General features: G+C 37.8%; 1 protein-coding gene across 1 annotated transcript in view; it reads right to left on the bottom strand.

Annotated features, from left to right (window-relative positions):
- The window catches only part of LOC109073551 (myosin phosphatase Rho-interacting protein-like), a 47,500-nt gene that overhangs the window by 17,941 nt on the left and 4,728 nt on the right, over window positions 1–24,831 (bottom strand). Inside the window, exons 2-10 of the mRNA XM_042736024.1 lie at window positions 19,140–19,217; window positions 17,563–17,628; window positions 11,996–12,147; window positions 11,833–11,917; window positions 10,342–10,516; window positions 9,701–10,127; window positions 7,801–7,927; window positions 4,279–4,432; window positions 2,701–2,849 (exon numbers count right to left, since the gene is read on the bottom strand). Of these exons, the coding sequence (XP_042591958.1) occupies window positions 2,701–2,849; window positions 4,279–4,432; window positions 7,801–7,927; window positions 9,701–10,127; window positions 10,342–10,516; window positions 11,833–11,917; window positions 11,996–12,147; window positions 17,563–17,628; window positions 19,140–19,217 (1,413 nt within the window). The remainder of the gene's footprint in view (window positions 1–2,700; window positions 2,850–4,278; window positions 4,433–7,800; window positions 7,928–9,700; window positions 10,128–10,341; window positions 10,517–11,832; window positions 11,918–11,995; window positions 12,148–17,562; window positions 17,629–19,139; window positions 19,218–24,831) is intronic.

The raw sequence follows: 24,831 nt of genomic DNA, 5'->3' as shown, positions 1-24,831 counted from the left end.
TTTTAAGACATTTATACTTCTTTATAAATAAAGCTTATAAGCACATTTAAAGGTTTTGCATTTGAACATTTGATTTATAAATAAAGTTTGACTAATTTATTATTAATAAACGTTAGTACAAATCAAAAATATATTATTTTATTATTAAATACAATTTAGTTTTTGGCTAAAATGAAAACAATTTAGGTGCATCACCCGTATACATTTGCAATTATGATATAACATAAGTTATTAAATAAGTTTAATTTTATTATTGTTTTATTATAAATACTAATAATAATAATAATTGGTTATTATTATTATAATATAACAAAAGAGTAATAAACAACAAAAACACTTACATATAATAATAAAAAATAATAATACTGAAAGATTTTAATATATAAAAAATATATTTTTTGGAAATATAATTATCAAATTAAAAAGCACTAAATTCAGCAATATTGCAATGCTTTTATATGTGTTTCAATTATGCTGTGAAAACACTGAAATATTCAACACATCGCCCCAGCACTAAAAGATTCAGTATTAATTTCCATACACTACTGTCTTATCTAATCGGTGAGATATTATTTTGTTTATTGTTCACACAGAAAACATAAGCTCGAGTTTATTTGTTTTTATTGTTTTAAGATCAGATTTTTATTGTTTTTGTTGATTTTTTTCTGTAATCCAAAAGGGAAACAGTTATAAATATAAACAGAAGCAGTGGAAGTTATGCGTGTCATATTGTGTGTGATCACACAGATCTTCATGCATTATGAGCTGAAGAACTGAATGAATGTCGGGTGTGCCGAGTGAAGAACAGCCGCCCGCTGAGCATTTACTCCACATCCTCGAGTCTGAGAGCTCAACCTCATTTCTACAACACACTTCAACAAGCCTTTCTGCTCTTTGACACTCTTGGGTTAAAGAAAAAAGAAAATGCAAGCCAGGGTGTTTTTCTGGACTACTTGACAGTCACTTACAGCGGGTAAAAATAAGAATGAACACGTTCACCATTTTTCTCAGTAAATATATTTTCTGACGCTGCTGTTGACATGACATTTTCAACAGATGTCCGTAACGACCCAAGTCACCCATACATGAAAAAAAGGAAGTTCAGAAATAAGTCATGTGTAATAAAATGGAGTTACTGACACAGGGGAAAAACGTATTAAACCACATGAAGAAAAGGGAGGTGCAAAAAGACATGGAAAGCCAAGACTCCAGCTGAAATCTATCAGTAATTAGAAAGCAATCCTGCCCCTAGTCAGTGGAAATCAATATTAGCTGGTTCAGTCCCAACACCTGCAGTACCAGGATGATGATGAAACATTCCAGCGATACAATGATCCCAAACACAGCCAAAAAGGAAACTCTCAATTGGTTTCAGAGAAAGAAAAATAAAGCTGCTAGAATGGCTCAGCTAATCACCTGACTCGAATCAAAATAGAAAATGTGACCCCGACACAAAACCGTCTTAAAGGTCTAGTATGTCCGGATTGCCAACGAGGTGTTTAACCAGGACGCAGTGCCCAATTCAAAGGTGGGAGAGGTTTTTGCACCAGCCCCTCCTCCTCAGACTTGCACGACACGCAGGTTGCCAATTGACGACACACCAAAGAGAACGGCGCAGTATGATGAACGAAGCACTACGCATAGTGTTTTCCACCAACTGGCAGACACCGGGGGCGATACAATTGGGTAAACTGGCAGTGTGCGCCACAACACACACCGACATTCCGGCCCGAACGCACATTTTCAAGAAGAGTAACGAGCGTAGCATTGTTTTTCAGATAAACTTATAACCTACAGTTATGTTAAACTTAGCATGTATAGTTAAATATCTGGCCAAAATAATATGGTATGTTGTTTATGTCTTTAGTAGAGTCAAAATCCGCCTACACATACAGCACCTTTAAGTGACACTTTTTCACAATTGAGATTTATGCATGCATCTTTATTAGGATGCTATGCAAAATTGGTGGCCGGAGATCCAACTATTAAAAATTTCTGGAATCTGAGGATGTAAAAAAAAAATCTAAATATTGAGAAACATCACCGTTAAAGTTTGTCCAACTGAATTCTTAGCTATGATATATTCTGAAATCAAAAATTAAGTTTACAGTAGGAAAATTTACAAAAAAATATTTTCTAGGAACATGATCTTTACTTAATATCCTAATGATTTTGGCATAAAAGTAAAATGTATAATTTTGACCCATACAATGTATTTTTGGCTATTGCTACAAATATATACCCAGAGACTTAAGAACTGCTTTTTGTGCTACAGGGTCACAAATAAGATACTAAAGATCAGAGTTCATAGAAGAGGCCCAAAGACACCCTTCAGATTCCGAAGAAGTTTGTGTGGAAGAATGGCCCCAAATCACACCTGAGTAATACATGTGACTGTTTCTCCATACAAGAAGGCCTCTTGAGATGTCCAGTAACCAAAACAAGGCATTTGACACGAAGCAATACAGACCTTTCAGTAGTTCAGTACTTTGTTCTGTGTTCATGCCACTTTTATCCCCATGACATAACTTCTATTTGTTTTTGATTATTCTTTCTATTCATATAGGTGAATTCGGTTCGTTACGACATCTAGTGGAAAAGTGTCATGTCAGCAGCACTTTAGAATAGAGTTACTGCGAAAAATGGTGACGTTGTCAAATACTGATTTTACCCGACAGACAGGAGAAAAACACCACTTACCTGCCCAGTTTCAGAGCATCTGTTTTTATACTTCACAGCTTGCTGAGGAGCAAACACAACAGAGCATTGTGGGTTAGAGTGCTGGTACAGAGCAACACACACGCACACAACAAACCACTGGGATAAGGACTGCTCTCCTAACACACAGACTGAAAAAGAGAGAAACATATGTTAACATGGTGAGACCGCGCACACAGGAGGACATGAACTACACACAGCTGGATGCAGGACGCGCTGGAGCTGACCTGGGCAGGAGAGAGGAAACACGCGACACCCCCGAGGAATAGGACGTACGCGGCTTACAACAAATGAAGTACACAAATAGCACAGAGAAGAGAAACAAGAGGGCCGACCAGGATTAGTCTGAGTGGAGATACCAGCAGAAAGTTTTCAGGGTCAAGACACATGAGAGTTGTCCACGATTAAAGGAAAAATTATATTAAAAATATATATAACACTTGTTCATCAGTCATAATTTTAGTATTACTGATATAGTATATATTTGCTTTTAATTAATATTTTGAAGTACAGTCCATTTTTATTTAGATTTTTAATTTCTACATTTTTTTCTGTTTTCATGACTTAACATTGAAAGAATTAGAAAATGTATATACTATTATACTTTTTTATTAAATTTTGAATTAGAGCCTATTTTGTATTTTCCATTTCATGGTAAGTTTTAGTAATCTACATACTATTAAAGTTCTTATTAATAATTTGATTTTTTTTATATCTTCCTTTTCATTTTAATTATAGTTTGTACATTTTTAATTATAGTTTATACAATTATATTGAATATTTTTTATTCCTTCAGTTTTATTACTGTCTACATAGAATTTGTATTTATTGTTATTTCAGTTTTTGATTTTGAGTTGGTGTTTTATTATATTTCAGTTTTGATTTTAGTTGTTGTTTTATTATATTTTAGTTAAAGTTTATTTTACCTCAAGTAAAATAATTATTTTTATGATTTAAGTTCTAGTTAACTATTCTAAATTTACGAAGAAAATTTATTTTGAGTTATTTATATAAATTTTTTTTTTGAAAAAAGTTTTTTTTTTCCCAAATATCATGAATTATTAAATCTATTACCTAAAAATATTTACCAAATGACTTTAACACCCTCAACTTTGGCTCAATTATGTGATATTTACTGACGCTGAGTCACAAGAATTTCTAGCACAGGACACTTCTGACAAAAGTTTTTTTTGCAATTCATAAACAAGGAAGAAGTGGTTATTTTAAAATAATAAAGATTTCCATTAAAAAAAAAAAAAAAAAAAAAAGGACACCGGATGACATCACTGTGGCCTGTACAATGCATTAAAAAGCAGCAATGAGTGATTTCTGGACAGCAGTGATCTCCATCTAATGCTAAAGTCTGTAGGTAAACCGAGTATGTTCTTTATATCATGCTGACTAAAATATTCCAAAACAGTAGTCCTTCAAATCATGCCAAATCCTGCTGCTGCTCTCGTTAACCTTGACCTCAGAGAACAACAGAGCCACTGTGGAGGACCTGACAGCGGTTCACCTCACACACAATGTAGGCTGATTATAATGAAAAAGCCGTATGACTGTCCAGCATGTGTGCTGGAGAGAAAAACAGAGAGACAGATCTTACGGTCATGACGGACTCGGTGGTCCTGCGGTCCAGTGATTTGGCTCGTCTCAGAGGCGGCAGGGTGCAGGGATGGAAGTCTAAGCCCTGCGCCGGGTCCATCTTCTGCTCCTGAATGTGTGAAAGAAACAGAAGAAGATTTACTCTTTATGATGTTTTAGTGCGCAGAATACAGGGAAGACAACATCACTATTGCTTACAGGATGGTTGCAAACACAAGTCAAGCAATCTACAAGAAAAGCACTAATCTTGTTAATATATCTAAAGTCAATAAATAATATTTTCATGTTGACTGAAAACCACTAAATGGCTAGTTTTCAAATGCTATAAACTAGTGTTCACAAGATTGGAATCAGTGAGATTTTTGAACGAAGTCTTTTTTGATCACCAAGGCTGCAGTTATTTGATCAGAAATACAGTAAAAAAAAAAAAAACTGCTTTCTGTGTGATTATACTGTAATGTGTAATTTATTTCTGTGATCAAATCTGAATTTTCAGGTTTATTTTTTTTGTGTTCAGTGTCACGTGATCCTTTAGAAATCATTTAAAATGCTGATCTGCTGCTCAGAGAAACATTTCTGATTATTATCAGTTGAAAACAGTTGTGAGGGCTTCATATTTTTAGTGGAAACTATGAGACATTTTATTTTTCAGGATTCTTTGATAAATAGAAAGTTTAAAAGAACAACTTTTGTTTGAAACAAACCTTTTTATGTTTTTTTTAATTATTTGAAAAATTTTTGAAACATCTTTACTGTCAATTTAATGCTGCCTTGCTGAATAAAAACATTCATAATTAAATCAACTTAATTTAAAAAATCTTTTGAAAGGTAGTCTACATTTTCTGCGAAAATACATTTAAAAACAAAACATCTGCAAAAAATCACATTTAACATCTCATTAAATAGTGTGTCAAACTTAAAATAAGCATTAAATGAAGGCAAAGGTAAACTAAATGTAATGCACTGGCATTATAAAATTTCCAACATATAACCACACATTGACCAACACCAGATGGTCTCTAATGAAGGACAATGAGTGATAAATGCATCCACACAGATTGCCATAGTTATAAAAGTATTTATTAAAGGGTTACAATCAGATGTTAAAGTTTTCATTCAAGAGTTTGTGGACCCTTGTTTCTCCATTCGTGAAGATGGTTTGCCTGTTGTCTGAGCAGTGAATATGTTTTGCCTCGTATCTGAACATGAATATGTTTTGCCTCGTATCTGAACATCTTGCTTGGATAGAGATGCATAATTAGGTCCATATGCTGTAGAGGCTTCATAAACAGATCAACTGCCTTTCGGAAAGAGGCAGAAAACCACCAGTTACACACATCAAAACCCTGGACGACCTTGAAAGCAGCACAAACAATAACAATCTTCAGCCTGAGAAGCTCTCAGCGCCTCATTTCAGATTCAACTTGAGCCTTGGTTACACTGACAGATGCGTGTACTTGCGACAATAATCCTTGTTATTTTTCAGGAGCACTTTGCTTGCGAAAAACAAATGCCGTTTGTGCTCCTTCAATGATCACACACACGTAAAACCCTACGCAGCGAATGAAACAAATGCTGTTTGTGGTATTTCATTGAAAGAAGAGGATTGATAAATGTTTTTTTTGCTCATTTTGTTGAGGCAGAGAGAGGACGATACTATGAACCAGCGTAAGTGGAAAACAGACACAAAGGAAAGTGAACTTATACTAGCTCGACTAGTAGGCATGTGTGTGCGTGTGTGCGCAACAGACTTATTTTTAATGGCGCCAGGGTGACGCGGAGGAGACGAATTGTTGAATAAAATCGTTGTTTTGTTTTCTTTTATCAGTGGATACTTTCCAAAATGGCACCAGGGAGGAGACGAAATTGTTGAATAAAGTTATTTTGTGTTTTAAAAATGTCCTTGCTACATTTTTCTGGACCTTGATTTGAGGACACTTGGTGTCTATGGGATGGTCAGAGAGCTCATGGGATGCATCAAAAATCGAAGATGAGGTCTTATGGGTTTGGCACGACATGAGGGCGAGTAATAATGGACAGAATTTTCATTTTAGGGTGGTGAACTAATCCCTTTAAGTTGACTATTTAATTGTGTAGTATGTAATATTGAGAGCTAGTGGTTGAAATGGGTACTGCAGTCCAAATTCAAAATACTGGGGGGGGATTCAGAACTGTGGGTTGCCAGGTTGAGGACACGCAATAGAAACAAGCTCAGTTGACACTTAAAGGCAACAAGCCTTACTCTGTAAGCTGATGAGTTGATTTATTCGTGATTTAATATTCCTCTGGTCATAGAGATTTTTAGATGGACGCAGAGGGTTTTTTTTAGGTTTTGTAGAATCTGCTATCTCTGACCCAGTTCGTTTACACGCCTACATGACTGCAGTACGCTGTATTTGCCGACAACTGGCAACATGGAAACTTAAAATGGTAGTGGGCGGAGTCACACAGACCAAAACAAAAACAGACATTCCAACAAGGAACGCATTTAAATGTACAATACCTGGCAGTAGCATTGTTTTTTTTAGAGAAGCAAGTAGGTGAACTAAGCATGTCTCCGAAATCTGTGCAAACATATAATTGTAATTTTATGCTTTAGTTCAAAAAAAAACAAAAAAAAAAAACATATGGAAGCCCTTGAATTTTTTTTTTTTTTTTAATCTATTTTTTTTTTTTATCTACCAGCCCTAAATGAAATACAAAAATTATTTGAGTCAAGTGCAAAAAAAAAAAAAAAAAAAAAAAAAAAACAGACCCTGACAAGATGCGGCACTCTATAAACCATGACGAAAAAGAGACGTGGCAACTATAAATTTCTGTCAAAGAAATTTATTCGGCCCAAGGCACAAGACTGAGAAAGGAAAGAAACTGTCAGGGGAATCTGAGCACATAATGGAAACTGGAAATTAATTGAAGCAAAAGGTCATGCGTGCAAGAGCCAAAACACAGCTAAACGTTTTCTTAAAAAAAAATTCATTAGGTCATCTTTTCTGTATTGCTTTAAAGGGATAGCTCACATAAAAATGAAAATTCTGTCATCATTTACTCACCCTCATGTAATTCCAAACCTGTGTAAGTGTCTTTCTTCTCCGAAACACATGATGATATTTAAAGAAGATGTTTTTTTTTTTCTCGTACTATGGAAGTCAATGGCTGCCGACAACTGTTTGATTACCAACATTCTTCAAAATATCTTAATTAATGTTCAACAGAAGAAAAACTCATTCAAGTTTGGAACAACATAAGTGAGTAAATGATGACTTGAATGATCATTTTTGGGGTAAGTATCCCTTAAGAAGACGATTAAAGAACTTTAAATGCTGAGTTTCTAGGGATTCCAAGTTTTGGAAACATTCACATCGAGAGCTCGCGTGAGGAGACGGCGTCTCCAGGAAGTGCTTGATGACAGTGCCGGCTGTGAAACCATCAGAGTGTCTGTGAATATGAACACTGGGGGTCTGGGTAAGTATACATTACCTCCCGCTGGAATCGTCTCATTTCACTGCGGCCCTGCCGGACTCCACTGCATCTCTCCTCCACCTCCATTCTCTCAGCGTGCTCCAGCTCCAACGCCTCCAGCTTCTCGATCACATTCGAGCGCCCATAAGAACGCAGAAACAGAAAGAGATCTTAACAGAGACATCACAGTGCAGTGTAGATTCTGCAGTTTCCGGCTTAATTTGCCTCTCAATCCTCTGCTCTCTCAGTGCTCGCATGGAAATCACCAGTAAAGGTAAACTGGAGGAACCAAAAAAAATGTGCACCAAAATATCAAAACATCACGTCTTACAGTGTAAATTCAGTAAAATGTACAGCTCATTTTAATTACAGACCTGCTGCTCAGTATCTATTAGAAATCTCAAGTCATCTCAAAGCTGTTATTTTGTGTAGGTTTCTATTGCATATTTTCACTTTGTCTCCTGGTTTTGATGACCCCAAACACTCGAACATTTCCCGACATACAGTCAGGAATTCAGTTTCACAAAACCATGTCTGAAAATATTAAATGAATTTGTTCAAATTTTGCCCTTATTTGGGTTCTGCACTGCATTGTCAGCCTCCTTAAAAGGAAGCAAGAAAGCCAGTCAGTGAGGTATTTGTGTCACATGACTGCTCACAGCCTCATTGGCTACTGGGTACAAAGTGGCACAATTCCCATAAACCCAAATTCAACCAGAGTAGAGAGCGTTCCGTTCTTTCTCTATGAATTCTTCAGTGCTGCTAATCTATGCTTGTCACTAAAAAAACCGAGCCGTCTTAAAGTGCGTCAGAGATGTTGTTTGAGACGGCGCTCTCGAGGCTTTGACCTCAGAGGGTTGATGGGAGCTCCTTAAAGACAGCAGCATTTATCCTGTTAATTCAGTGGTAAACGCAAGCAAATGTAAGCTTATAGATTTCAGCTGAATACAGGCTCAGGACTCTGAGACCTTCCTCCTTTCATTTGATTAAACAAATGTCTCTTTTTACAATTTATTAACAAGAAAATAATGTGGAATGCTAGATAATAGTGACTGAACAAATCCCCAGTGTGTCAGTGAGATGCTATACTAGATCTTGAATCAGTTTTTGTTTATATTTTAATTTTAGTTAAAATTTTAGTAATTTTAATTTTCATGTTTATTTTTAGCACTTTTGGTTTATGTCTACATACATTTTTTTTATTTTTTATTTAGTTTTAGTTATTCTAGTACATCAAGTTAAACTAAATTGTGTAAGAGTTTTTGATATTTTATTTCGGTGACTTTTTTTTTTATAGGTTTGGTTAACTAAAATAACCCTGCAAATCACAGATGTGAGGGTCTTCTGTTTTTTATTTATTTTTTTAATAAGAGATTGTACTGATAACTATAACTTGGATAGTTTTAACAAATGTATTTTTATCATAATTTAAAAACTAATTATTTAGATTACAGTTATCAGCACAATTTAAGCTATTTATTATAATTTAATTACATTTATTATAAATGCTGGGGTGGGAAAATTATAAGTGTTATTATGTGTGTTACTTCAAAGGTCCCAATTATTGTTAAAACTGTAATAAATTATTAAATTGTATAAATTCAATAGATGAAACCATTAATTAAATTAAACCATTAAAAAGAAAAACACAGAATCAGGGTTATGTAATCCCTTTGGACATTAAAACAAAATGTATCAAAAATAAAATAGAATTGGGGAAGCAGTGATGTTTACTGACTGTTTACGGCAGGGCGCCTATCTAATGACCTCCATTATTCCATGACAAAAGCATGTTGCAAAACACTCTCTGGCCTTATAAGGCACATGTGGTTTTATCCCTGTTATACACCGAGTGTAATCAGCATGCCTTAAAAGGAGACGCAGAGAGCAAGTGTGTGAGGGAACGGCCTGCGCTCACCTTCTCTCGGGGCTGAACACAGACTCCTGTCTCTCCAGGCTGCGCAGACGGCTCCGTTTCTCAGGCTTGCGGTGCTCTGCGTCTCCGCGGCGGGACAGAGCGCGGTGCACGCGTCCGAGCGGATCGGCCGGGTGGCTGTCGGTGCTGCCGCTGGCATCCGAGTCCAGAGAGCTCATGGAGCCGCTGATGTGGGAGCCGTTGGACAGCAGGCTGCTGCCTGAGGGGAAGGGGTCGCTGGGCGCAGGGGACAGGCAGCGCGGGACGCCCCCCATCTCTACACTGTGCCGGCTGGACGAGCTGCCCGTGGGCGACAGGGGGTCATGAGAGGGCTGGGAAACAGCCGAGTGGAAGGAGAGCCCGCTTCGGTCCACCTCGTCACCATTCACTGAGCTCTGATCCGAGCTCCGGCTCACCATCGACCCCTCACCTATAAAGTGCAATGGAAAAGAGTGACTTAATAAAGGGTTTTAGCCAAACTAATGTATTTGAATTCATTTAATTAATTAAATGATGTGCTGACTAATTATTTGGCCTGAGAAATTTGACGGACTGGTCAGCCGTGTCATTTTAAAGCATTATTTCTCCCACAATTAATCGCACCAAATTAACGTGTTAAATCAACAACCGAAGGTCTGCCACACCTGCAGAGGGCAGTGGTGAGCCGAGGGGCTGCATCTCGCTGGAGGACCACGTCTGGGACACTTCCGCCTCTCTGCTTTGCAGCTCCTCCTGCCATATGATAGAACTGGAGTCTGGAGTCTTCTCTGCTTCTGGGATGCCCGAGCCGGTCACCGCTACCTTTGCTGGGCCTGGTTCCTGAAATCAAACACAAAACACCCATTGTTTCATTACTCGCTGTTTTGAATCATAGAATTCAGTCATAAAAACGGAACTGTATAACGCTGAATGTCACGGAATCATTTTTTAACAGTTGTGTGACTGCAGTGTGTGAAAACAACTAGCCAGTAATGGTAGAAATACACCCACTCATTTTTTTTATAATCCCAATAAATCATAAACAGTCTCTCAGAACAAGTGATTCCAGATTTCTCCCTTAGGTACAAGTCCCACCTATTTGTGATGCTCTCTGCCCTATTAGCCTAGACACAGGACACATCTGAGCCGCTAAGGACACTGTGGTTAAGTTTCATTTTCGAAGGAAATATCCCGGAAAAAAAATTGATAAAGTCATGCCAATCATTTTACACCGGGCTACCTCACAAACGAGGGTCATTTCAATGCTGGATTTTCGCAAAGTCTGATTCTGAAAGAGGGATCAATACCAACGCTTCATGCTCGAACGTCAGATCCAGACAAAGCAAGCACGTCATATTTTGTTTTCGAATGGTCGCTCTGAAAGAGCTTCTTGGCACTCGGTGAGGCTAATGTTAATAAAGCTACCACCGTCTCTGGCTGTTTTCACTGACGCTGCCTTCACGTGCTACCAGAACCATTGTAAATAGGAATGTGGTAGTTAAAAAATGCATATGAAAGCAATGTGAGTTGATCGCTTGAGAGTTTCTGATAGTTTCAGTGTGCAAGATTGTTTGTTGTTGCCGATGTCCCGGACTCTGAAGCTCCGCCCTCTTCTGAAAAGGGGGGTGGGAATACCAGCTCATTTGCATTTAAAGGGACAAATACAAAAAATGCTGAGTTTTGGCTCATACCCTAAAAAGTTGCAACTTAAACAAGCTATACAAATTTATCTGCGGGGTATTTTGAGCTAGAACTTCACATACACAGGGCAAATCAGAGACTTATTTTACATCTTGTAAAACGGGGCATAATAGGTCCCCCCTTTAAACAGTTAACCTGTTGTGCATCACTTTCTTTGCTAAACAGAAAGAAATTGATTTAACTTCATTTGTTAACATCTTAAAAGATTAAATTGTTTATGCATTCATTTGATTAGTTTTTTTGATAATAATATTGTATTAAATAATAAAACACAGGCACAGATAAAAAAAAATTGTGAATTCTATTGATTAGACATCCTTTTTGATTATTAAAATGCAATAAAACCACAATCCAGAAACTTCCAGAAAATCACAGAATTTGGGAAAACAAAAATTCAGTTTGAATTTGGTACAAATAAAACTGATTTCAGAGCACAGGTTGTAGTCATAAAGTACCTGTGAGGTTGCTGGTTCCACTTTGCGTTTCTTCTTTTGATTTTGCTTGTTGGTTCTTGGATAAACCACTAGCTGTTCACTCCACCTGGTGAAAGACAGAAGAGGTCAAGCTGATCTCGTGTCCCATCGGTAGTGAGACTGACGCCCTGAACACGCCACATACCCATTGATGATCTCCTTGTTGTCTCCTCGTATATAGTACTCCTGCTCCGGGGTGATGATGCACAGAGCGTTCTTCTGACCGGTCCTGGCCTCGGCGTCGACCACATCGCTGCACAGGTTCATGTTGACCGTCCCTTGCGGTAGTGTGCTTGGCTGTGTGCGACAACAGATGACAAGTTAACGATGACAAAAGTCCAGATTAATTTTGGTCCGACAGAGACAGCAATGGCTCAGATGGGGATATTTCATACATCTACATGAGTAAAATATATATTGTGATCTTTGTCATTTAACCTCACTTCCGGCTGAAGCCGCTTGTTCTAGAGCAACAGTTTCTGAGTAAACATGTACGTCATTGATATTTTTCTCATATCATTAAATCCGTGCTGGGACCAGCCTTTATCATTACTATAGTGCTGATGCCATTGTTCCCTGATGCTCGAGGCCTGCCACCATCAGCCCGTGCCAAGCACTTCACTGGAAACATGCCTTTATTTATGCCTGTCATCCTAGTGTGCTTTGAGATGCCGATCACGTCATACATTAAATCTGTACTGGACCCCCAGCAGCTGATCTAATGACAGCAGATCCATTACAGTCCCACATCAACAATACAAACACTGTCAGACTGCTGTTCAATGACCTCAGTGGCTCAGGACTCATGATACATGGGTACTTCACACAGATCAACGTGTACAAACCCATTCAAAAGTTTGGGGTTAGTACTTTTTTTGAATATTTTTGTTTGTTGTTGATTGATTTAATTGGTTTAGTGCAACAGTAAAGGTTTTTATAATGTTACAAATGATTTCTGTCAAATAAATGCTGTTCTTTCGAACTTTTCTATTCATCTGTGAATTTTTATTTATAAAAGTGTATTAGTTTATAAAATGTATGAGTTTGCACAAATGTTTTAATCATTGATAATGTTTTGAGATTTTTTTTGAGCAGCAAATCGGCATATTTTCATGATTTTTGATGGATTGTGTAAAATTCAACTTTGATCTAAGAAATAAATTACATTTTAACATATATTCACATAGAAATCGGTTACTTTAAATTGTAATATTTAGCAATTTTGACTGCAAACTTTTGGACAAAGAAAAGCATATAAAGAGTATAAATTGTAAAAAGAAAAGTGTATATGTCATGTGTGCATAAGTTTCTTTGAAGTTTTCACAATTTTAAAACCAGCTTTCTGACTACATTTATTTTAAAATATCCTCTGGTGTCACTTGTTTTTTTTTTAGAATGTTAACTATGACCTCATTTAATCTCAATTCACATGAGGTCATACAATTTTTTTTTTAATCAGAAAATCAGAAGACTTGAAATTCTGTGCATGCTTTCTGTATATGTGGTCCTTTCTTGCTATTTTGGAGCTTGACAAAGACAGTAAGTCAAACAGGTTTGGAACGAGATATGAGAACAGAGCATATAATGGCTTAATTTTTTGGGTGAACTGTTTCTTTAAAGCACTGGACTGAGATTCTGTCAGTGTTAAGATCCAGAGATTCACACTCCACCGTCTCGCAACTTCTGCCCGGGCTGTTATCAGACGTTCTGCAGACTCGAGATGTAAAACAGGTGCCGTCTTTTTCAGATTTTTTTTATGTCCTTTTTTGATTGATTTTGCTTTATTAAAAGCTGCCAGTAAACTCCAGGGAATGCCAAATATGGAAATTACAGTGTGTCACAGTTATAAACTGCAGCAGTGTTTCTGTTTCACTACAGAGTGAGTGCTGCGGAGGGAAAGAAATCTGGGTAACGAGACACCAGCAGCATAAGAACAGAAGACACATCAACAAAGAGTCTCACGTCACTTCGTGCACAGCCCCGAAAACACACAACGAGACATTTTTATCCCTTTGTTCCACCACAAATCATGATAGAAACCTAGATGTATCGGATTACTAATTTCATATTATTTTATCCAGAAGGCCGTTCAAGAACAAACCCAAAACTGTAGCATAAATCCCTGTAAAAGTGCCAGTAGCCACAAGCACACAAATAATTTGAGCTATGTGTGCTAAGGTTCGCAAGCAGTTCATTTAGATCTTTGGACTCGCTTGGTTTAGGGGTGTGAGTCTTTAAGTCATCTTCAGATAAGAGAGGAAAATATGAGGCAATGCATGAAAAAAAAAGAAAAGAAAAACAGGAAGAGCCAATAGCTGGAAGCAGGACTGTCATCAAGGGGAATGTCATCCCGCTGAGGTCCTCAAACATCTGCCCTGCAGGGACAAGGGGCCCACGCATTAAAAATACAGTCACAGACCCTGTGAATTACAGCAACGGCCCGGGCCAAACGCTAATGTGTGCTACGGTTAATGAAGCCATCATAACCACTTAGTAAACACGCATATAGGCGGTGAATCAATGGCTTATCGGAAACAAAGACTTTACGTTTGCCAAGCTCACCATTCATTCATTTCACATTATCGTGGTTTTTATTCCAAAACACATCAAATCTCATATCCTTTCATTGTCTTGCTATGCTCAGCTTTTTTTAGAACTGTAATAAAACTAAAAATGTTATGCTCACTTGCCAGTTTATCCTGCATTGTAAAAAATTTAAACTGCAGTCAGAAACAGAATGAAAACAGATTCCTTGTTTAATAAAAGACTTTTTAATGGCTCTATGTTCCAGTTAAAACAAGGATCAGTGAATGAGGTCCTCTATAACCACTGTCCATCTTTAAAAACAGTAGTTTCTGGAGCCTGTCGATGTATGGAAAGGGCTGCGTAAAGCAGAAAAACATCATGGATGCATACAGATTTGGATCGACAAAACTTTCATTGTTGGCTAAACCATTGTTTTTAAATTTCAGTTTGGTTCTCGGAGGCTTAAAATACAGCCCATGAGCCATATGAACTACACTGTCAAAAATGATGTTTCAAAGTTGTATAAAACAAAGACTACTGGAAAATGATTTACAAGAAAATACTAACATGCCATGATGCAAAGCTCAACAGTGTCCCATTTGTTGATGAGGGCAGATTAAAACACAAAAACAGCCAGAAGGACAAGTTTTTAGGAGTGATAGCAATGTTTTGGGTCACAACAACTGTTTTATCGCAAATATAAGTGGCACAATAGCAAAGCTGCTCCATTTTCAGGTAGCTCTTCTTATTTTACAGCACATATGTGCCCAGACGTGCCATGTCCTCTGTTAAAACACACCTATGTGAATCTTCCGGCTCTGGAACACCTGAGGGCTGTAAAACAGACGCATTTCATATTAAACACCTGGCAAACGGCAGCCCCTTCTGTCTAAAGCAAACGGTGAACTCCAGTAGATCTCAGATGATCAGAGGACTGAAAAACCAAGCTAAATGTGGGGTCGCTTGATGTACCATGTAAAATAAATCTGTTTCTGAAAGTCTGCTTTTATTCTGTAAAGCTGGTTTTCTCTAGGTGTTGTGGCAAAGCCCTCAGCGGAACGAGAATCTCAAAGCATATTTAACATTTCGATGTGGTTTTAGGGGGATAACGTTCTCAGAGTTTAGCACCGTCACCCACAGTCCTCTGCAGTTTCTCCTAATAAGGGCATACTGGGGGAAACACAATCCTGAGCGCAGACTCCACGTTCAGAACATCTCAGTCTTAAGATTTTTATACTTTTATTGGAGTACTCAGCTGAACGCACATCATGTTTGTAGTTTTCGTTTGTGATGATGTATGAATGGCTACTTACCGGCTGACTCTCTTAATGCAGCTGACAAGTTATGGGTTTACAGAGTTCATGTGTTTTAAAACAACTTCAACCATACTGGGATATGATTAAAACAGAGCCTGGAGTGAAATGAGCACACTTGAGCATTTCTTAAGCTCAACTGAAGTTCACAGTATATGTAACAAACCCTTATATAAATAAAAACTAGCCATAAAAAGAACATAGGTTCAATGGAAAAACATGCCTATCATGACATGTCTGTAAAATAATATTACGTTGCTTCTTGAATGTTTCTCAACACTGAAAGTGTGTTCAGTTCTCAAAAATGAAATACGCTAAAAGGTGAATGCTCTATCGCATTTTGAAAATAGCATAACTAAACCCGACCCCAAGTCGTTACTGATAGTGTTAACAAAAGGAAATGAGTTAAAACACATTTGATCAAGCAATCATGCCACTTTATCTTGCTTCTACAAGTCTTTAAGTTCTTTTATCGCGACTTGTGTTTTTGACGGACTCGTCACAAGTGCAGAGCTGTACCGGGTGCGCTACCGAGCAAGTTTACTACCCCAGAAAAAGACAAAAATATGGAGTTTGCTATGTGATGCAAATATCAAAATGTATTAGTTTGCAAATGCACTATGGTTAAAGTGTTTTGAGCTCATAACATAGTACTGTGCAAGAGTTCTGCTACTGTAATCATAATCTGTGTGAAAAGGAATAAAAGTTGTTGGTGTTTTTTTTCTGCTACTAGTGTTAATTCGGCTGGAAACTGAAGTGAAATGTATGTAAAAAAAGTTCTTTATTGAAAAAAATTAGGGGCACGTTTCACCAATGAACCAGTGTTGAAAGGAACGTTCACTAAGGAAACAGTATCTCTGACTATATAGAGGTAAAACAGACTCTGTGCTATGAGAAGATTCCCAGGAGAGAAGAGAAAAATCAATTAAGACATTCACGTAAATCCATTTAGCCTCTTAGAAGTGAGCTAGTGTGTCTTGTGCTCAAATATCAGTTCAATTCACAGCTGTAATGCAACCATCTTTACTAGAGACACAACATTTCAATACTATAACAAAGTTAGAGTCCTACTACTTAACCCTAAGCACATTTTTGCACAAAAAAAAAAAAACCTAAGCCAAAGCGTTCCTGCTTATATCCATACTCTGAAGAGTCTTTTTTTCTTGACCTAATTTAACAGTATTTCCTGAAACTCCCCACACAGATGAAAAGACTATAAAGACAACAGGGCTGACAGCATTTTCAAAGCAAAACAATAGCAGGAAACTCTGTAGTACCCTGAACTAGTTTGGACTGTCCTCACCACTCACTGGAAATAACAACAATGTCCTCTCTCAGCCATCTCGCACAATGATGCGACTCCAACCTTCTGCCTCGTGTTGCAATGCAGGATGATGAATTGCATGGCGTTAATGGGCATTGCTACAGTAAGCAACCTAAGCGTCGGGAGTCGAGGGTCTGGCGGGACTCAGCACTAGCACTGAGCCTGTGTGTGGGCCTCACTGTTTACACACAAACGCTGTAATCTCCGGGCAGATAAAACAGATAATTTGGTCACCCATGTCACATTCCTGTGAAACAAACAGGCTGAGCTGGACCTCTCATTAACCACAGGACCGTGTTCTGCTAGTTCACATCCGATGGACTCCCTCAGCATTTCTCATCTGTGAGCAGCTGATGGAGCAATAAACTTTTCTTGGATTATTTTAGTTCAGGAATGGTTATGTTGTCTTTTTAGTGGAGAGGATTTCACTAAGGTTCGGCTTTGGTCAGGGCAGCTTTAAAGAGAACAAATGTAATCTCTCAACTATGCGATTAGATTCACAGATCACTCATGTGCAATTGTGTGAGATGTAAATAACAGACAGCTTACCGATTCATCCAGAGCGAAGCGCAAGCAGCCGTGTTCATAAAGAACAAAGAATCGCCGCTGCCATTTCTGTGTTGAAAGGAAAGATTAGTAATGTTATTCATATTTACTCAAATAAATACACTGTCTATTGGTTAATACACATTTAAAGGGATACTCCACCCCACAATGAAAATTCTGTCATTAATCACTTACCCCCATGTCGTTCCAAACCCGTAAAAGCTTTGTTCGTCTTCAGAACACAATTTAAGATATCTTGGATGAAAACCGGGAGGCTTGTGACTGTCCCATAGACTGCCAAATAAAATACACTGTCAAGGTCCAGAAAAGTATGAAAAGCCTCGTCAGAATACTCCATCTGCCATCAGTGGATCAACCGCGATGTTATGAAACTTTTTGTACACGAAGACAACAAAAATAACAACTTTATTCAACAATTTGTCTCCTCTGTGTCTCTCTACAGTGATGTGGAGAGACACAGAGGAGACAAATTGTTGAATAAAGTTGTTATTTTTGTTGTCTTCGCGTCCAAAAAGTATTCTTGTTGCTTCATAACGTTACGTTGAACCACTGATGGCAGATGGACTATTCTGACGATGTCTTTCATATCTTTCCTGGACCTTGACACTGTTATTTATTTACTTAAAGGTGTGGGAGTAATAAGCCTCAAGGTTTTAATTGTGTATTTCTTAAATTGTGTTCTGAAGACGAACTGAGCTTTTACGGGTTTGGAACGACATGGGGGTAAGTGAATAATGACTAAATTTTCTCTGTGGGGTGGAGTATCCCTTTAAGTCTGCATTAAATGAAATTTTCCTTAAAATTCTAAATGCATGTTATTGATCTTACTGTAAACAATCCTCCCGTGCATTTCAGTTTCTGATTTTTTATCGATATGTTGCAACTTGAATTTCTGGTGAAATGCTGGACTTCTCTGATTATTTCATCTTTTTCAATCATCTCCAACCAAGTCCAGCTCCAGATTTTTCCATTTTATTTCTATTTTCCATGTTAAGCCATTTAACTTAAGTGCTACCAATTCAAATTCATCAAGTACAACTATACAAATAATGAACAAACTATTAGTTTATAGTTTATTCGTAGTTTATATATTGCAGTCTCTCCATTTGTTAAAGTGTTAAAAAAAAATAAAAAATAAAAATTAATTTAGTCACACTCGAGGCATCCTAGGTGTATATGCCTTTCTTCTTTCAGACGAATCCAATCGGAGTTATATTAAAAATTGTCCTGGCACTTCTAAGCTCTTCTAAGAGAAGTAACTCTTTAACAAACGTAGAGACTACAATATATAAACTACAAATAAACTATAAACTAATAGTTTGCTTTATAAGTACTTTATAAGTGTATAGTTATACTTAAGTGTTACCAATTCATCACATCAAATTAAAGCTCTGACTTGACAGCTCTAATACAAAGTTTTGAGTGATTCATCAACAGAAGCAAATACAGTATCCAACACACCTGAATACACATCAGGTGAGCTTTATTTGTGTACAGTGTCAAGACAATAATGCAAACAGACGCCAAACTTTCATACAAATAACGTCACGTCCTCTTACCCGGGATCTCTGCATGGGATTGTCAAAGTCCGTCCCCTCTGGAGCCAAACACAGCCATCCTCCGTAGATCGGCTTGGCCTGCAACACAATCAACATATATTCTTAAATCAAGTCAACAACTGTACATGTTCGAGTCAAAGAAACAATTTGTGGTTTGATTTTGATAATGCTCTCATTTTCTGTAAAAAACTTTAGATTTTGTTAATTTTGAGTGACTGACATAACTACTTTTAAAGTGTTAGCTACAGGTGCAAGCTTAGACGCAGCTAAGCAGGACTAGGCAAGTTAATATAACTTCACTTTAAAGCAGATGTTTGCCTCAAAGGTTTAAAAATGCAGTGTTATTAAGCAGCGTCTCACCTTCTCACTGAATGCAATGACCTCGAAATTATGACTTGAATATTTTTTACCCATGCATGCATACAAAAAAAGGAACAAGCAAGACTGATGTTGTAATATTATCCATCAGTTGAGCTTAAGCTAAATAATGCAGTGCTGCCCACACATAGACTTTACTTGGGTGGGCCGCCCAGGTATATTAACGCAAATAAAAATAGATGTGCGCAAACTGTAAAATGTATTTAAGGAGCACGTGTGCGAATAAAGCAAAATCCCTCTGGATGAGTTTTCTTAAACCTACTGCCATGAAAAGTCTTCAATACATGAAATGGTAAAACAAACGTCTTAATGATCATTTAAAGTCGTCTTATATTTTGGAGATGGAAAAACAAATCACGATACAGGCTTTCGATTATTAAACTTCAAAATGATTTCATTAATGATTTCATGCGCTTCAGACTGCTTCAAAGTGATTCTCAATCAATAAATAGTGCACATTTATGCAAAGCGATTGCTTATGAACTCGAGTTGATGAATTATGACAATGTCTAATTTATGACCTTCATTTAATGTGTTTTAGACGGTTGTAAGAATGCATATTTTCTCTCTCATCTGTAGGATCAGCCCGCAATTAGTCTCGCATAGCCAGACCTTCAGATTGAAGGAATCTATGGCAGCTTTCTTTGGCCAAGCCCCGCCCATGAGGGCGTTTGACCGACATGTCAAACAACCAATCACAGTTCGTTTTGTCCATCGTCACGTTTCGAGGCGTGGAAATGTCACCTCAGTAACAGACCAGTGTGTAAAACTCTTCGACATATTTTAAAGATTCTATGCCGCAAACTTTCAATATTTCACATACTTTTGAAAATCCAGCATTTAGTTGATCCTGATAAGCACTCATTGTCACAGTTGTAAACACTAGGCTTTCTTCTTTAGTGAGGGGGTTTGGCGCCACTGTATCTTTGTTTCCAGGCAGAACTTTAAAGAACGCGACACACAGGTCTCGCAGAAATCCTGTAGAATTCAACCAATATGATGACGACTTTGACACTCCTGAAATAAGAGTCCTGGTGTATTTCGGGGCTTGTTTATGATTAAAAGTCACACGTTATGGTTTTTTTGTTTTTGTTTGTTTGTTTTCTTGGCATTATTGGTATTTGGTTAGGCAATTAATTGAATTCCATTTAATTTCCATTTCATTCATAGTAAACTATTGTAGTTTTTGGCAGAGATGCTTCCCCACAGGAAGAAAAGACTAAGAACATTATTTGACATATTCAATATATAGATTTCACTAGTATCAGTAAAATCTGTATCTCATTCACTGAGAGAGACACTATATGACAAAGTAAGGAGAACTCTGCCATTTAAATGCTGTAATTTTGCATAATTTACAATGCATATAATAATGCATAATATCAGTATGTAATTAAATGCAATAGTAGCCTATAATAGTAGCCAATAGTAGCCTAAATTAAAATACTGTTAAAAATTACACATTATTTGTTATTTGTCACATGTAGACCATTTTTGTGTCATGGGTAATAGGAGGATTTTCCACCCGGCTACCACCGCAAATATATTTCAAACCTGTGGGAAGCACTGTAATGACACTACTGTCTTTACAGCAGAACCTGAACTGTCTTAGTTGAGGTTCTGCTACTGATTTTGCCATTTTTCTTTTTATTACTCTGAAGCTGCGTTGACACAATCTGCATTGCTCAAGTGACATAACTTTACTTGGGAATCGTTAGGCACCTCATGATCCGTTCCAGTTCTAAACAATATTTTTTTCTAATTAATCAATTCATGAATTAGTTTACCACTACTGAATATAGGGCTGTCCAATCAATCGCATTTGATTGTCATGTGCATCTCGTCAGTTAAGCCGGTCCCATGATTAGTAGTAAACCACCATCACCTGCTTTCAGATGGAGTGGCTTTCACTACACAGAGTGAAACTGACAATTAAGCAAAATCGCTCTCATAATCGCAGATGAATCGCATTCGATTACAAACGCGATATCATCTAGCTTGTCAGTGAACTACGGCTCTGTGTAGTGAAAGCCGCTCAGTCTGAAACCAGGTGATGGTGATTTACTACTAATCACGGAACCGCTTTACTGACGAGATACGCATGACAATAGAATGCGATTCATTGCACAGCCCTAGTAATTGAATGTCAAATTTAGTTGTGCATTTTTATTAAATTACTTGTATGATTATAAGTACTCAAAATCACAATCACAAATTTAATAATAAAATTAAAACAACTGTATGTGAAGAATTATTAAATAAAGTTTAAAAATTTACAATATATCAAATGAAGGAGAACAAAGAAATGCAATACAAGCAACAAACAAAAAGTGTTTTCAGTATCTGAGATTGCCTGAAATTTCTCTGGAAAACTTCCAGACAAAAGAGCCTTTCGCACCACTTTAGTTCTGGAACTAAATGTACAAATACTGGAATGGTTTTGCACGAGATATTTTCGAGTAACTTTTAAAGGGTTGCATTTGCACCGACAGTAAGCCGGTCGACAGCACGTCATTTGTGCACTGCGTTCATTAATGAAAACAAAGAAAAGCAACGTTAACAACAGGAGGATGGAGGATGCTGTGATCGGAGCTGTGTTTTTGTTGTGTCTCGCGGGTTTCACAATAATGGACATGGAATGTCGACGTATACGTAAAGCGATTGAAAGAACGGAAAGGAGGACTAAGAATCTTCAATGACAACTGGCAGTGCTACATTTGCTACAAGTGCCTGCACTTCAGCGTCCGTCCATCTATGTTCTCCATCCTTGCGAAATAAGTTGACACAATGTTTACAGTATGTTTACACAGCGTTTTAAATCATGGCGTGTGAGGGCATTTTCGTACGTGTTTGGACAATCAATGTCTACTTACATCATTGACCCTGCTCTGGAGTAGGAGCTAATTTGGTTCTCGAAAAAGGCAGTCCGGTACTAAAATCGCACCCAGTGCCGGCGGTGCGAAAACGCCCAAAAGTGGGTAGTTCCACAATTAGTTCAGGTTCCTGCGGTGCGAAAGGCCCTAAAGAGCAGACAGTTTACAGCCTCTTTTGCTGAGCATTATTGCTGTTTGATTATTACTGATAGCATCACAGACAGCAGCAGGTCTGATATGCTGCATTCACACAAATGCACAGACATATTTTGACATTTCCTATGTTTTGTCCTGTTGTTAAAACAAAACTGTTTACAAGAATCACTGAAGAGAGAATCGTAGTGCATCGATTTTTTTTTCTCTCCCAGTCCTCCCCCATAAGTACCCATAAATACATCTTTAAAAAAACAGAGGATACCTGGGGACCAAATTTATCCGTTTTCCTCTCTGGAAGAGGTGGGGGATTGGAAGCAAAACAAAACACAGCTGTGACTCCAGCATGTGTGCAGTGGCACACCCCTGCACTTTCCTTCCTCTCTCCAGCTTCACGTCTAACCCTACGGCCCCACCGGCCGCATCACGTTCAACTCCCAATTTCCTCCCGGGCTGAATCCTGAGGGCGGCCGGCTCCCAATGGTCCACTTTATCCCTGCATCCCCTGGACGCACTCACCCTGACCTTCCACCCCCACCTAAACAAACCCAACGCCCACCCCGGGCCCAACCGCAGCTTCAGAAGTGGGAGCGACCTCTGGGAAACTCTGCTCCACTTTCCCAACACGCACTTCCTTTCACAAGCCCCCGTTCCGCCTGCTCACAGCAGACCTCCTTCTGCATGGGAATCACACTGGGACGCTTCAAGCCACTTGATGCAAGTTTCCATTTTTAACATGCGGGCTAGACCTTGACGTAAAAGACAACTCTAGAAGACAAGTATAAAGCAAAATGCAATACATGTATGATTCCTGTTGCTCTCGCAATGAGATCAGTAGGAAACTGTAATATATTCTAGCAATTTTATTTCTGCATCAAGCTTCTGAAGATGTCAACAGTGTCGCTTTCAAAATCAGAAGAATTTTTATTTTATTTTATTTTTTACATCTAGTCCTGTAAAGCTAATAAAAGCCAAATCCCATATGAGCTAATCTCTTTTAATAGACTCCATGCATGATTGCTTTCTCATTTAGCCCCTCAACTTCAGGTGCAATGCAGTGTATCGAAATTGTGAGAAATTTAAGCACAAAATTAAATCTTTGACTAAGTGTTACACGACAGAGCAATACTAATACAATCCACCTTCACAAAAAAATATATTTAAAGCTTCTGGAACTGTTAGGTTTACTGAAAATGTTAGGTTTAATATACTATGCTAAAATGTTTTACATACATATACACACTGCCATTCAAAAGTTTTCTGATGTTTCTTTAAAGAAGTCCATTATGCTCATCAAGGCTGCATTTACTTTATTAAAAATAAAGTAAAAAAATAATATTGTGAAATATTATATATACATGTAATATACGAACAGGAACAAAAACACGCAAATAAGAACACATATGAAAATATGATATTGGGAAGCTTGCACAGAACTAGAGTTTTCAGAGGAAATGCTTATAAAGCCTTTTTCCATAGAGTCAATTCCACTGAGCTCGCTCTGGAAGGCCTTGAGAGAATTCAGGAGCATTCTTAAAGGAATGAGTCTGTGAAGATTACAGTATTTTGAAAGCCTTTTACCCCCGGGTGAGTAAATGACTATGTGCTGCCAACATTTCCTGAAAGGAACCGTTTGACTTAAACCTCCAACATGTACTGTAACGTTCAACTTCCTCTGTAAATTACATAGAAGGCAACTCAGATGATTTTAACGTATACATTTCATAGATCTGCAATGGTCTAGCTATGAAAATTAAGGTTATTTTCAGACTTTTACAACATTTGTTTTGTTACGAAGTCTGAACTTAAACGTAGGGCTGGGCGATAAATCGATTTTATCGATTAACTCGAATGTGTAGTTTACATCGGTTTGTTTGAATGAAAATCGGTTTTCTTTTTAACATCCACCGACGCTCCACTCAGGGCTCCCGTTGTTCCGATTGGGCTCAACCCTCCTCCGTGCATTTGCCATAAAGACATGCTGGCGAGCAAAATATGTTTCTCCGGAGCGCGGAGTAGAGCGGTGTGATTTTGACTGGAGCGAGGCGCGGGTTTTTTTAAAAGTCAGAGCGTCGTGGTTTTCACTCGCTCCAAGAGCATTCCTCCACTGCTCCATCACGAGTACAATTCATGCCAACGGCCCGTAATATAACTGCATATTTAAGCAATAATTCACATGTTAAACATATTTAGCTATAGCTTGATACAGATGAATTTCTCAAATCAGAAGATTATAATGACAGGAATAACCGAGCGGGAAGTTATAGGCTAGTTCTCAAGGAGTTTGT

The sequence above is a fragment of the Cyprinus carpio genome, chromosome B12, assembly GCF_018340385.1.
Source record: "Cyprinus carpio isolate SPL01 chromosome B12, ASM1834038v1, whole genome shotgun sequence".
Lineage (NCBI taxonomy): Eukaryota > Metazoa > Chordata > Actinopteri > Cypriniformes > Cyprinidae > Cyprinus > Cyprinus carpio.
The sequence above is the reverse complement of the archived record's forward strand: the minus strand, read 5'-3'. Positions and strand labels throughout refer to the sequence as shown.